The following is a 14,956-nucleotide window of genomic DNA, read 5'->3' on the forward strand; positions in this document are numbered from 1 at the left end:
GGACAACAGAGAACAGGCTGCTTCCCATGCTCCCTCACAACAGATGGCCTGACTAGGCTGCATCCCCTGAGCCTGTCCATGGATAAGGTCTCCCACATCCCTGTTTGCTTTCCTTGGATACAATCCAGGCAGTGATGCCCTTAAAGTCTCACTTTAAGTCTGTGCCTCACTATGTCTTTCAAGGGCCTATCACCTGCCAGTCAGGCGACCAAGGACTGTACATTCTTTCACAGAATCTTCCTGTAACACAGGAGCTAACACCATGCCTGTCTCACAGATGAAGACACCAAGGCCTGGAGAAGCCAAGTCATTGCCAAGATCAAGATCAACTGAAGCTAGGACTGAACCAGCACTTCACCCAGAGTCTGGTGTGGTCCACATACAAAGGTTTGCAAATTAAATTAAAAAAAAAAATAGTGAATTCAGATCTGAAGCCTATGCCCTTAGGGTCTTGTGGTTCCACTTCAGAATTACTTACGCCTACGTCAGTCTCTTACCAGGCATTTGTTTTCTCCCCCTCTCTCACCTGGCTGGCTACCTGGAAGGGATCAGGAATGTTCCCCCCAGACTGACCCACTGAGCACCTGTTGCCTGAGGCTGGTTTTGGTAGCTGTGGGGAGAGGCTCAGAGTCCCTGCTTGGGGTTGTGGCGAGGTAGTCAGAGCCCTGGGGAGTGGAGAATGCCATCGTTCCTAAGATACTTTAGTGGTACACGCTGGGGGCTGGCCACTGACTGCCCCCCAGCCCACTTCCACCCCTGTCCTGATGCTCAAAGAAGGTCAGTAACCCGATGGGAGGGAAAGCTCCTCCTCACTCCATGTCACCCCCCAAGCGAGCCCACAGAAGTTTGCTTCCTTGGCCTCCATCTTCTGCCTGGCATTTTCCCTAGTCCTCCAGAAGTGGCCACCTTAGCAATCATCTCTGCCTAGAAGAAGGATTTAGACCCTCAAAGGTGGTGTGTGCCTGTAATCCCAGTGACTTGTGAGTCTGAGGCAGGGGGATTGAAAGTTGAGGTCAGCCCGGGCTCAACAGTTCAGCTTTGCTACCAGCTGGCTTTCTGACTTTGGATACACCACTCCTCACCGAGTCTCAGTTTCCTCAATGGCAAAGCGGCAAAGATTCACCCCGCAGCTCAGCCTAGTTGCCAGGGCTTTTGTTAGCCTGGGCAGGATGGGAATGTGCTCCGAGAAGTACTACTCAGGGCGAGTCATGATTGTTGTGACCCCATCCTTCTGTAGTGTAAGTTCAGTTTTGAGCATCCCATCCTTAAAGTCCCCCTCCCTGCAGTGGGCTGAGAACCTGCTGGTGATGGACTTGGGAACTCAGTTGGGGGACTGAGAAATTAGGCAAGAGCACAACCTATAGGGATGGAAACAGCCATGAACTTTAAATAAAACCAGGCCATAAGCCCACAGGTCACAGAACTCAGCAAACTGCACAGGGACCTGGTGCTCCAGGTCCTTCTGAAGGTCTTTATGCCAAAGAACTCTGTAGCCATCAAGAAGTCCCTGGAAGTGCAGGGGAGGGTGAAAATAAACACTGAGCTAAGCCAGGCACAGTAGTGTAGCTCTGTGATTCCAGCGACTCTGAAGACTAAGGCAGGAGGATCCAAAATTCAAGGCCAGCCTCAGTAACTTAGCATGACCTTGTATCAAAATTTTAAAAATTAATTTAAAAAGAACTAGGGATGTGGCTTAGTGAAAAGTACCCCTGGGTTCAATTCCTAGTATTAGAAAGAAAGAACAAACACCAGACTAGCTGGGTATGGTGGCACACCCCTATAATCCCAGTAACTCTGGAGGCTGAGGCAGGAGGATTCCAAGTTCAAGGCTAGTCTCAGAAATTTAGTGAGACCCTGCCTCAAAATAAAAAATACAGAGGGTTGGGGATGTAGTTCAGTGGTAGAGCGCCCCTGGGTTCAACCCCTAGTACAAAAAGAAAAGAAAGGAAACAGAAAAACCCTGGGCCAGGTGGATGCCTGGGTTTTGCTGTAGGTTGCTCTGTGACCTCAGTCAAGCCCCTTCCCTCCCTTAGACTTTAACCAGGGAGGACATGAGGGTTTCTGGGTCAGAGCTGGTGATGTTTTTGAACTGAGAATAGAGCTGGTGCAAGGAAAACCAGGAGGCATTATATTTGGCACCAGAACTTGTCTCCCTGGACTAGGCACAGAGCAGGGAAGAGAATCGTGCAGCCTGGGGACAGTAATGAGCACTTGATAGGCAGGAAAGCTAGGCACAGGCAAAGCAAGCGAGAGGGGACTAAAATTCACTGCAAAATCATCAAATATCGCCATAGTTGGGGGTTTCTCAGGGTCTCAAGGGGGACTGATCATAAAGCTTATGGACCATCTATTCCCACCTGGCTGGGGGGATGGGAGGGTGAGAGCAGTTATAGGAGGGAAAGGGCCAGAACTTGAGGATCCTCCTTTCCCTTCTCTGTGCCTCACTTTGTCCACTGAGGACGTTGTCCTGGCTCCAGGCTCTGACCTTCCGGGCTTGTCAGACCCCAAGGGGCAGCTGGTCCCACTGCAAGAAACCTGAGTAGAGTCCCCAGAGCCCTAAACCAGCTCCAGGCCCCTTGGGGGAGGGACAGGAAGGGAGGAGAGGGCTGCAAAAAGCGGTAGATGCCCTCCCTCTTTGGCCCCTCCCACCTACCCCAAGGGCAGCCCACATGCACCGGCTCTGGGGCCTGCGAGAGGCCCTAGACCAGCGCTTCTCAGCCTCTAAATGGTGTAGTAACCACCTGGGCGTCTCATTAACTGACTCTGCTTAAGCAGTTCTGGGCAGAGTCCTGAGATTCTGCATTTCTAACAGGTCCCGGGTGATGCCGATGCTGCAAGTCCGTGGACCACTCCGAGTAGTGAACCTAGCGATCATCTGACTCTAAACGGGTGGGAAAGCTGAAGGCTCAGAGAGGTCAAGTCTCTTGTCCACAGTCACACAGCGAGCAACCCCAGATCCAGGGGAGAGGGCACCTGCCATAGACACTAGACATCTCCCCACCCGAGGCAGCGGGAATCGGCTGCAGTTCCCGGGCCCCGGGGCCGTGTTTGTAAACTCGGCAGCCCGGGGTGGCTCAGCCCGGGCCGGGTCGGAGAGCGCCGCCGGGCAGAGCCTCCCTGGTCTCCGCGCCAGCCTCTCTCTGTTCCCGGAGTGCCCCGCCGGCAAGCGGGAGCCCGGGGCGCAGAGTCCCCTGCGGCGCAGCGGTTGCGCACCCCCCGCCCCTCTGAAGGCAAACTTCTCCGCCCGCGCCCTTTACCTTTTTGCGGGCTTTGCAGCAGCTCAGTCTGCTGCGTCCGCAGCCCATCCTCCTCCGGGGGCTCCCGGACGCCGCCTCCCAACTCCGGGGCCCCCAGAGGACCCCGGGGTCCGGGCACGGCTGCCCGCTCCACGCCCGCCGGCTAGGGCTGCCGGCTAAACCCTGAAACTGAACCTGGAAGCGCAGACTTGAGCTTGAGCTGGGGCGGACGCGCGCCGTAAATCCCCGAAGAGCAGGGCCTCTGCTCCGCGCAGGAGGCAGGTGACCAGAATCTCTCTAAAGGAAAGGAAGCTTACTTAGGTTAGGGCAGAACGGATCTGTAGGAGGAATGGATGCTTTTGCTGGCGCTCAGCTGAGAAAGGACTACGGGATAAACATTTTTAACTATTACTTGATAAACACAACAGCTACCATTTATCAAGGGCAGTTTCTGTCCCAGATTTTTACAGCTATTATTTTATTTTATTTCTTGACATATCCTTGCAACAAAGGTATTATTTCCTCCATCGTACAGGTGAGGGAAATGCAAAGTGAGAGATGCAAAGTGATTCGTTTACAGTGATTAAGGTAAGTACCAGAACCCAACTAGAACCTTCTCCAGAACCCAGAATCTAAGCTTCGAACCACTTTCCTACAAATAAATGATGATACTGAGTTTAATTGTAATGCCTTCTTGCTGCAGGGTGATAGCTTTTTCCAGCTTGCAAAGCATTTTAACATGCTACTCTGTCCATCATCAGATGCGCTGAGAATAATGGAGATAAAATGTCAGAGTCTGAGAAAGGAAGTTTTGTCTCTTCTCATTTTATTACTAGCCAAGGTTGCTGGGAGTGGCAACGCAGGAAAAATACACTAGTTTTGAAAATCAAAGTATGCGTATATCTGTGTATATTCGAAAATGAGGCCTCCAAACTCTTACAAAGATTGACCGATGAAAGGAACTTAGAGTCCTGAATAGGGAAAGAATATGAACCCTCAAAAGACATTCTTCCCCCCACAGAGTATAAAATCAATTGCCAGGTACTCCCAAAGGTCGAGGCAGGAGATCGTGTAAGTTCAAAGCCAGTCTCAGCAACTTAGTGAGTTCCTGAGCAACTTAGTGAGACCGTCCTTAAATAAAAAATAAAAAGGGCTGGGGATGTGGCTCAGTGGTGAGAGCACCTGGGTCCAACCCTGGTACCAAGCCAAACCAAGCCAAACCAATGAACCTACTGCATATGGTTTTAAGAAAGCAAATGAAGAAAACAGGTGACACTAGGCTCTTAGAATGCCATAGTGGTGGCTCACAGTGTGCTTCCCACCTCTGCAGTAGCATCACCACCAGGGAAATTTGTTAGAAATGCCAATTCTTAGCACCCGCCCTGGATCTACAGCTCCCAAACTCTGGGGGTGTGGCTCAGGAATCTACAGTTTCACCAGCCCCTGGGGTGATTCTGATCCAGGCTGAAGTTTGAGAATCCCTGCTGTAGGATGTGCTTAATAGGTAATGAGGAAAGAGTGTCTACTTCAATTAACAATGTTTATTCAAAGTGCTCATGATTTCAAACTGATCAACAAGCTCCACACAATTGAAATATCCAAGAAAAGAAGCGTGGTCAAATAAACTATGATGTAGCCATAAAAATAGAATGCTGGATCCCTGCATGGTGGCACATACCTGTAATCCCCATGATTTGGGAGGCTGAGACAGGAGGATAGCAAGTTTTTGGCCAGCTTCTGCAATTTAGTGAGACTCTGTCTCAAAATAACAAATAAAAAGTTCTGAGGAGACTCTGGGTTCAGTCCTCAATACCACACAAAACCAAAAAACAATTGAAATCAATAACTTGGCCTAGTGGGTAGGAATTAGGGAGGCAAGTCCTGTTCTGTATCCTCTGTACTCAGGAGTCTTGCTTCCAGCCTCTCTGAGCCTTCTGGGAGAGTAGATTCCATTCTCCACTTTCCAACTGCTGACATTTTGATTGCATGCTTTTAAGTTTCTATGTGATAAAAAGCTTGAAAGAAGGTTCTGCTTCACAGAGGTACCACCTCATCCCATGATGCACCATCTCAACACCATGGCTTCAGGGTTTGCCAGAGTTGTACAGAGGATAGTACATGGGATCTTAAGTACTTCTGCTCAGAAGTGACGCACATTAAGTCCACTCACATTCCATTGGTTAAAGCAAGTCTCACAAAGGCATGCCCAACTTCAAGGGGTTAGGGAAGTGCAATGTGTTGCAGGAAGGAGAAGGGAATCAGAGGTATTGGGAGATAGGAGTAATGTCTATTGTACTCAGTAATCAACAAGCAGGTAAGTTTGCCCATTTGGGGGGCAAATACTGTGACTAATTCATTCTTGTTTGCCCAGGATTTCCCCACTTTTAGCACTGAAAGTCTCATGTCCCAGGCACACTGGGATGGTTGGCCACCTTACAGGCAAGGCATGGTATAGGTACAAGAGAAGAAGGCTTAGTGCTTGTTCTTGAATAAGTGATACTCTATGTCTTTGATATGAGACCTATGTGTAAGGGGGAAAAAAAGAAATTATATAAAACAGGTTAAAAAGCAAATGTCATGCAGAAGTATTAGCATTAAAAGGAGAAGAGACCAGGGTGAATAGGGATGGTCAAGGAAGACTTCCTGGAGGACCATTAAAGTTGCAGGACATTCATGTCAAAAGGAATTCTAGAACCTCAGGTTGGGGTGGAATCCAATGCTTGGCTTCTATTGTTTGCAACTGAGGCATTGACTAATACAAAGCTCTTTTCTGATTTCCACTTAGGTGATTATGTAGCCTATGTTTAATACTTCCAGTGATGGGGAAATCACTACCTAGCTTTCCATATCTAGGGGGAAGAGGAGACGCAGGGAGGAGTGATTATGAGGGGGAGGAACAGCATGCGTCAATTCAAGATAGGGTGTGGAGGTTGGGAATTAGGCAACCAGAGACTGGGGTTGTAGCTAGACTGTCTGTAAAGGGACACAAATTGATGGGCAGGTTCTGTGGGGAAAGATCAGAAAGAATAATACAGATTATGCTAAGCATCTTTCATAAGTACAATATACTGGTAGGTAAAAAGTTTTGCATAGAATTTCGCACAGGCCAGGGACCCCTGCAGCTCACGCTGGGCCATGTGTTCATTCCTGATTAAGAAAGTCTCAGCTCAGTGGCCACTCAAGGTCCTTCTATCTTGAAAACTTTTCCTGTGCAGATTCTTCTGACTGAACTCAATTGTTCCCCAATCATATGTACTGAGCCCAGAGTGGCTTTCTTCATAATCTGTGGATTATAATTCCACCTGATCATCAAAGAGCAGCTCCATTGCCCAATGCTCCAAAGGGCTCCCAGCACTTGTTCTGCGATTCTTAGCGCACTTGGCATTTCCCTGAGTGACACTGCTGATGTGCTTGCTCTGCGTATCCTCCCTAATGGACGAAGGGTCATGCAGCCCTGTCTCCTTCCTCCTCACCCTGTTCACTCCACCTGGCACTTAGTAAGCTGCGGCAGAGACTGCCAGTCACCTTACTCAAGTCATTCTTCGCTCTTCCTTAGTTACAGAATTCTGACATTCTTCAGGATGTCAATATGCTGGAGAGCAGGCTACTTACCCAGCATCCCTTGCCTCTAGGGGTGGTCATGATACTTAAGAGGAAATTGTTGGTGTGCCATCCAGGAAAATGTCTAACAGATGATTCAGCTGGGAGCCTGGTTCTCCTCCTCTGATTTTTTCATTTTCCATTTTTTCTCCTTCTGGAATACAGACATGATGACTGAATCCCAGCAGCCACTTATTACCTTGAGCAAAAACACGAAGGTGCCTTGATCTCTGATGAACTGATGGAGCTCCCACACCAGTCTCGATCAACTCCTTCTAAGCTTTTCCACTCAGTAGAATAAACAATGAATTTGTGTAAACCATAGCTATTGAGATTCTGTCACTAGCACAGAATGCAAGCAATTCTAACCAATACAAAAGCCAGTGATTAAGGTTCATTATATTGAATTTGATGGGGATAATTTATTCTTAGGGACACTATGTGAAGTCCCAGCTTCAGTTCTAGAAGTGACAAACAAGGTTCTAGTAAGAAACTTTCCCTGGGTTTTGTAGACGTGCCATAGGATGGTTGGTTTTGAAGGCTTCCTCTTGAAAAATATTTGAAGGAAAAGAGAGAAAACCTAAAATCCTTAAATTTCTGTTGGAGCATTTCTCAAAGTACTGGTAGGCTCATGTGCATCTGCAACTTGTAGTTTAAAATGTAATTTCCCTCAAGTCTTCTCTTTTTCCCCATCTACTGTCATCAGGAAGGACCTGGAGGACTGAGTCTGAGGAATCTTCTCACTGAAGTCTGAGCCCTTCTTCTCCCAAAGTGGTGGTGGGTCGCCCCACCAGGGAATTGAATTGCTACATTGATTACATGGGGTTATGTTGAACTGAATTAAGGAGGAAGTTCTTGAAAAGGAGAATCGAGAATGCTAATTAGCAAGAAGTCATCCCTACCTATTTTCCCAGGAGAACTGTGGTTTGGGATTTCGGGCTCCCTTGGGAGAGGTGGCAAGATTCACTTTACCAAGAGTCAATCCAAGCTGAGTGCAGTGGTGTTTGCCTGCAATCTCAGTGATTCAGGAGGCTGAGGCAGGAGGATTGCAAGTTTGAGGCCAATTTAGCAAGAACTCAGCATCTTATATTTCCCTGTTTGGAAATATAAAGAGAAAAAAGAGGACTGGGCATGTATTTCCGTGGAAAAGCATTCTGTGTTCAATCCCCAGTACCACAAAAAAACAAAACAAAACAATACAAAAAAAAAAAAACCATCCATGTCAATCAACATGTCAGTCATTTATGCACTTTCTCTGTTCCCTAAACCTCAGCTGCAGGCCTTCAAGGAGCTTGAGTTAAGGTAAAACAGAGTAGCAGGGGCACAGAACAGTTCCTGGGAACACTCTCTAGAGAAAACTACATCACTCCTTAAGCAAGCTCCAGGGTCTGGAGGCTACTAGAAGGGTTAGAAGTAGACACATCTTTACATCAGTGTTCCTAAAATGCAGCCTGGGAGTCAACAGCATCAAACCCTTGGGAAGTATTAGAAAGGCAAGTTCTCAGCCCCAACCTAGATCAGCTGCATTGGAAACCCTGGGTGTGTGGCCAGCATCTATCTGTCCACCAAGTCCTGCCTGTGATTGCAGTGAGTGCTTCTATCGGAGAACTACTGCTTTCAACCTTCATGCCTTTCCATGTCTAATAGACATTTTTCTTTTCTTTTTTTAATGGACCCAGAAGGTAAGGAATAGAATAGCTTTTTGGGCTTGGTGACAATGAACACTGTTTTCTGTTTGAGACATCCTTGACTGGCTGGGTGCCCTGTATCTGGACCACCTCCACCTCCATCATTCACGTGAAGGAGGGGGGACTGTTCCATGGGCTGTGAGCTGGGCCCTGCGCCACCCCGCACCCAAGACTACAGGAAAGTCCTTCCCTGCCTTGGAGATTCTGAAATTCCATTTTGGATTCAATCTTCCCATGAGCAGCTTTGTGGGCAGGATTCCAACACTAGCGTGGGTCTTTCCCAGCTCAGAGCAGAGCTGGAGAGACCCTGGTCTGGCTGCACCTATTGGTAATCCACTCTCCCCTTCCTCCCACCTCCCTCAATGCACATCTTATTAGAAGACTACTTGCACCTTCTGCATGTTCCCACCCGATATCCTGACCTCAATTCCATTCCATTTTGAGCACATTAACTCTAGATCTTTGTTCAGTGGGAGTCCTAGTTTCCAGCATCCCATGTCATTCTTTGATTTAAAAAATGAATCTTTTCAACCTATGGCACCTGCTATTAATCACAATGTAGACCATTCTTTCCCAAAGACAACTGTCCTCCAACTTCTCCCTTCTGGAAAAGTTGGCCTTTTCCAGCCCTGAGGCACCTTCTGTGTTTCACTGTAGTGGGAAAGTGTTACCCACAGAAAACCATGGGACTGAAAGTCGGAAGATAAGGACGAGAACTGTGGTTTTTTTTTTTTTTTTGTTTGTTCTTTCTTTTTTTTTATTAAAATATTTTTTATTTTTACAGACACATTTTGTTTTTGTTTTTCATATTTTTCCTGTGGTATGGAGAATTGAACTCAGGGCCTCACACATGCTAGGCAAATGTTCTACTACTGAGCTACATTCCCAGTCAGACTGTGTTTCGAAGTAAAAAATATTGAAACACATGATTTAGTAAAGGAATTGTATGACATATTTATTTTTATTGATCTTATTCTATTCATGCATTATTCTTTGCCAAAATATTGGAATTTCTGGGCCATCTAAAGCGTTTATGGGGACAAGGAGATAGAAATATTCATACATGGAGGTAGCCCAGAATATATGGGGTGTGTGATCTAGGTCTGCAGTTTCAAACCCAAATGTCTGCAAGTCTGGGTTGGTGGGCAGAAAAGAAGGCCAGTCTGAGATGCAGGGGTAGTGTGCAAACCCAAGGCCATGCGCTATTTGCTTATTTATTTATTTGGTACTGGGTATTGAACCTAGGGACGCTTTATTGAGTCACATCCCCAGCCCTTTTTATTTTTTGAGACAGGGTCTTGCTAAGTTGCTAGGGCCCTGCTAAGTTGCTGAGGCTGGCCTTGAATTTGCAATCCAAATGGTGTGGCCACATTGTCTGGCTCACATTACCCTTTAAAAGGAGCACAGGCCAGTCTATCCCAATGGATGGGTGCTGTATGGAAATGAAGATGCAGGTTGCTCTCATCTTCCAAGGTTTCGACAGAAGCTAGAAGTCTTTTTTTTTTTTTTTTAATTTAAAATCTCTCTCTCTCTTTCTGTTTCTCTCTCTCTCTATCTCTCAATCTCTCTCTCTCTCTCTCTCTCTCTCTCTCATGCAAACACACAAACACACACATGCACATACATCACCACACAAACTAAACAAAATATTGTAGGAGGTTATATTGCATCTGGTCCAGGTAGACAGATGGATGGATCAAGGGATATGGAAAATTCCATGGAAGCAAAAGAAGTGACTAATTCTGCCTGGGAGAGTGAAGGTCAGGGTCCCCTCACCAGGGATGTCACGTTCCGGCCAGGATTCGTAGATGAAGTAGGGGTTTTCTCATCAACGATGGGGGAAGAGATTTTGTGGCCAGCGCTCCGTGGCAGTTTCAGGGGCCCCCGAGGTTCAGCATGGCTGGAGTGTTGGGTGGAAGAGGGGTGCGGGGAAGGATACAGAAGACAGGGAGAGGCCTCCAAGGCCAGGCCAAGATGTTTTGACTTTATCTTTTAGGCAGTGGGAGTGGCATGGTCAGATTGGTGTTATCCAAGGTCACTCAGGGGCTCCTTGGAGGGCGGACAGAACATGCTGTCCCGGAGCTGCCGGACATCTCCTGGAAAGGTTCAGGAGAGAGCCACCCGGGCTCTAAGAGGCACTTGGGTCCAGAAGGACTGCAGCGCGGACATCCTGTTCAGACTCTGCCCTCTCATTGAGCTCCCAGTCATCTGAGATAATATGGTAATTACGGCACGTGGTAGAGTGTAGGATGCTGGTGTAGGCGGAGAACAGTTTCCTCTGCTTTCCGCCTGGGAGACACAGCAGCTAGCAGCCAGCAGTGTTGTGGTTACCAGGGCTTTGGGTTACAACACATGTTTGTTTAAAAAAAAAAAAAAAACGTTACAATACCTTTTAAATCAGGGCCCTGGACAGGATCCAAGGACAGTAGCAGGGACCAAACCCCTTGGTGCTTCTTAAAGAAGCAGCTGCTGAGGGAGGGAGACTTGGGAACCTGGATTGCTATGGGACTCCAAGTTCAGGCAGGGCTTGGAAGCTGGGTGAGGTTGGAAGGAGATCAAGTCTCCAGCTCACGTTTTCCTCCTTTTCTTTCTTCAAGACACCTTTGAGTCAGGAGCATTTGAGCAAGATGGAGAGTCTTCCAAGCTGTCTTGGAAAGCTAGGAGCAGTGAATAGAGGTGCCCAGGAATGTAGGGCCCAGCCACTTGGGAGGATGGCAAATCTTCCACCTGGTTAAAGATCAGGGGGTCCATCTCCGTAGGGAAAGAGTGCTCTGTTGCAGGAGGTATGCTAGCAGAGGTAAGACGTGTTGTGGGAGGGGAATCTGAGGAAATGAAATGCAGATCCATTTTGAAATGAACGGGAAGGGATCTCTGTTGTGGTCCCTTTCAGAGGCAGAAGTTCTTCCTTAAAGGAGTTAGGTTGAGATTCAAGAGAATGTCATTCTTGTGCACTGTTGGTGAGAGTGTAAAATGGTGCAGCCACTGTGGAGGACACTGGGAAGTTTCCTCAAAAAAATTAAACATGGAGCTATCATATGACTCAGCAATCCCACTTCTGGGTATGCATCCAAAAGAATTGAAATCAGGATCTTGAAGAGGTAGCTGTTCTTCCGCGTTCACCAAAGCATTATTCACAACAGTCAAGATATGAAAACAACCTAAGCGTCATTGACAGATGAACCGATAAAGAAAAGATGGCGTACATGTCATACGATGGAATATTAGTAAGCCCTTAAGAGGATGGAGATCCCACCATTTTCACAAAGGTGAATGAATTTGGAGGAAATTATGCTAAGTGAAATACACCAGTCATGATTTCACTGTTATGTGTATCTAAATAGTCATCTCACAGAGGGTAGAATGGTAGTTGCCAGGGTCAGGGAGGGGGATGAAGAATTGTATCTGGATGGATCTTAAGTTTCTGTTATGTAAGATGAGCAAGTTCTAGAGATCTGCTGTACATCCTAGAGCCTAGGGTCGATGGTACTTCACTGTGCTCTTAAAAATCTATTAAAAGGGTGATCCCATGTTAAGGGAGCCTTGGAAACCGGTTGAATGTGAGACCCCGATTCCAGGAAGGGCTTGAAAGCTGGGTAAGTTTGGAAGGAGATGAAGTCTCCAGGTCACTTCATTCCCTGCTTCCTTTCTCAAGTCAGCTTTATTGTAAAACAATAATCAAAAACAAAACAACAGATGACACATAATGGGGGGTGGGAGGGGTTAGTGTTAGTGTTAGGGTTAGGGTTAGAGAGGGGGGCAAGAATGGAGGAAGGAAGGACTGTAAAGAGGGAAAAGAGGGGTGGGAGGGGTTAGGTTTAGGGTTAGGTTTAGGTTTAGGGTTAGGGAGGGGGCAAGAATGGAGGAAGGAGGGACTGTATAGAGGGAAAAGAGGGGTGGGAGGGGTGGGGGGAGGGAAAAATAACAGAATGAATCAAACAACATTACCCTATGTAAATTTATGATTACACAAATGGTATGCTTTTACTCTATGTGCAAACAGAGAAACAACATGTATCCCATTTGTTTACAATAATAAAAAAATCAAAACAACAGACAGAAACAAAACATGAAGATTCAAGGAAACTTTTAGAGGAGATGGATATGTTTACTGCTTTGTGGTGATGGTGTCATGGTGTATGCATATGATCAAACCCATCAAATTGCAAACACTAGCCAGGCGCAGTTTTTAAAAATATATTAGTTATACCTCATTAAACTTTTTTTTGTTGTTATAAAAATGGACTTTCCTTTTGATCCTTGATTTGCTTTATATTGGCACCCTGACCCTGGATAACTCACGTGCATTCACTTCTCTCTTCTCATGTCTTCTACCCCACCCATTGCTCAGTACCTGGCATGGAGTTAAGTTCCAGCAAAGATTCATCAACAAATGAGCGAACGGATTCATTAGTTGGATTGGGTTAGGAAGTTGGACAGAGATCACAGTGCTTTAGAGGTTCCATGGAGCTCCTGAAATTATATTTACGGTGTGCTTGTGAGCAATTCCATTTTTTCTGGGTAGAAGCTCCAGAGCCTTAATTACCACCACCAACACTTACTGAAGATCTCTTGAGATATCCTAAGCTCTTTGCGTACTTTCCTACATTGACTGTTCAGCACCCATGAGGAAGACTGGATGGGTTACTATTCGCACTGTACTAAAGAAGCCGCTCGGGTTTCCAGAGATTTGAACTCCGGTCTATCGAATCCACAACCCCGGCTCTAAGTTAATAACCATGACGATTACTGCAGCTTCTCAAAGAGATGTGTGCTCCCAGAAGATGAGCCGACAACACCTTACGGCCCTGGGGGTTCTCATTCTCTGGGAAACCGGGAGAATGAGACCAGGGCAGCGGTGGAGGAGGGAGCTGGCGAGCTGGAGCCAGACAGCGCCCACGCCAGCCAGGGCTGCTATTTAGAGCCGCTCTGGAGCCCCCGAAAGGAGGGTAAGGGGGCGGGTGGGGACGAGCGGTTGTAAGAGGAGCCGGGCGGGGTGGGGGCTATCTCCTCCCCAAGCCCTGCTGCCTCCAGCTCACCCTGTCGCCTGATGTCTAAATAAGGCTTAGAGGCACACTCGAGGCAGCTAAAAATAAACTCCCGCTCCCCCTCCTGCCCTTGGGCTCTGGCGACCTCCCCAGCCCATCGGGGCTCCCCTTGGCAGGGCCGGCTCCCCGGAGCGTGCCCTCGCCTGAGCTATGGAATCGTCTCCGCAGGGACCCCGCTGGCCCGCAGTCCTGGAGGAGAAGTCAGGACATCAGGGTCCTACCCTGGGCTCTGCCTTCCAAACCTGAGCAAGTCCCCCTGTTCCCTCTGAACCTCAGTTCCCCACGTGCACAATGAGGACGTTAGAAGAATGAGGTAAAGCTCTGGCATTTCACCCTCCAACAGAGGGTGCCCACGAGGATTTTTAGGGTGCATCAGTTCTACAGACCCATTTTTTAGCTCTTGCATGGCATTTCACAAAGATTTGAATTAAGCGCCGACCCTTACAGTTTTGGAGAGTTCACATAAAGTCTAGATTTTCAATTTTTGAAAAATCCGATTTGGCTACACTTGGCTAGCCTGTCTGGCAAGAGCAGCCGGAGTTGTGCAGCGGTCTCCCCCTGCTGGCGAAAGGTATGTACTACAGGTGGCAACAGGCGTCTCCCCTTTCCGCCCCTCCCTGTGGTCAACAGTCTGAAGCTGCTGAACCCTTTTTGAAATCTGAGTACATGCAGGTAGACTCCGTTTGGCATTCCAGAGTCTGGGGCACTGGCAGTGCTGTGCCTGGCGAATGAGTGAATGAGAGAGATTACAGAATGCTTTGGAAACTGAAAGGGGATTATGACAACCACATGGATGAGCTGAAATTTTGTGACAGTGCCCTGCTAGTCCCTGCCTGAATCCAGGTCCCAAGACCTAAGAAGGGTCAAGGTTCTCATACCCTCAGACCCAATCCAACCGCCTGTGGGAGTCATCAGACAACTAAGGTTCTCTTAGGCATTGCCTGGCCCTCCCAAGACATCGGTGGGACTGTCCTTTGATGGAACATCACTGGCAGAAACAACCAGGGTCTGTTAAATGTATACAATCCTCATGAACCACACTGGAAACCAGCAGAGGGGCAGGAAAGAAAAGAGGAGGGAGGAAACCAAAGAGGTTTCTGATTGGCCTCCCTGGATTCACCCAGTTCCTCTTGGACAACTTACCAGAGCTAGATACTTTATTGAATTCAAGAATGCTGAATCTAGAATGGTCCTCAGACATAGTGGAAAACAACCCCCTCAAGTTCAGTGGGTTGAAAGGCATGAGGAGGAGAACTTGGAAGAACTCCCTTCCTGTCCCATTTCTGTAAGCAAAGAGGGAAGGGAAAGTTTCCCAGACACCTTCCTTGGGAGGAAATAGTGACTCCATCTGTATACCACCCCTGAAACCCAGTGACAGGGACAGCCA

At 47.6% G+C, this 14,956-nt stretch overlaps 1 protein-coding gene across 1 annotated transcript in view; it reads right to left on the minus strand.

Moving 5' to 3' along the window:
* Ccdc69 (coiled-coil domain containing 69) overlaps positions 1–6,562 on the minus strand; it is a 49,140-nt gene extending 42,578 nt beyond the window's left edge. The window contains exons 1-2 of the mRNA XM_047554800.1: positions 6,539–6,562; positions 3,258–3,533 (exon numbers count right to left, since the gene is read on the minus strand). Coding sequence (XP_047410756.1) covers positions 3,258–3,533; positions 6,539–6,562 — 300 coding nt within the window. The remainder of the gene's footprint in view (positions 1–3,257; positions 3,534–6,538) is intronic.
* Between the last annotated feature and the right edge of the window lie 8,394 nt (positions 6,563–14,956).

Source organism: Sciurus carolinensis, chromosome 6 (assembly GCF_902686445.1).
Source record: "Sciurus carolinensis chromosome 6, mSciCar1.2, whole genome shotgun sequence".
NCBI classification, from domain to species: Eukaryota; Metazoa; Chordata; class Mammalia; order Rodentia; family Sciuridae; genus Sciurus; species Sciurus carolinensis.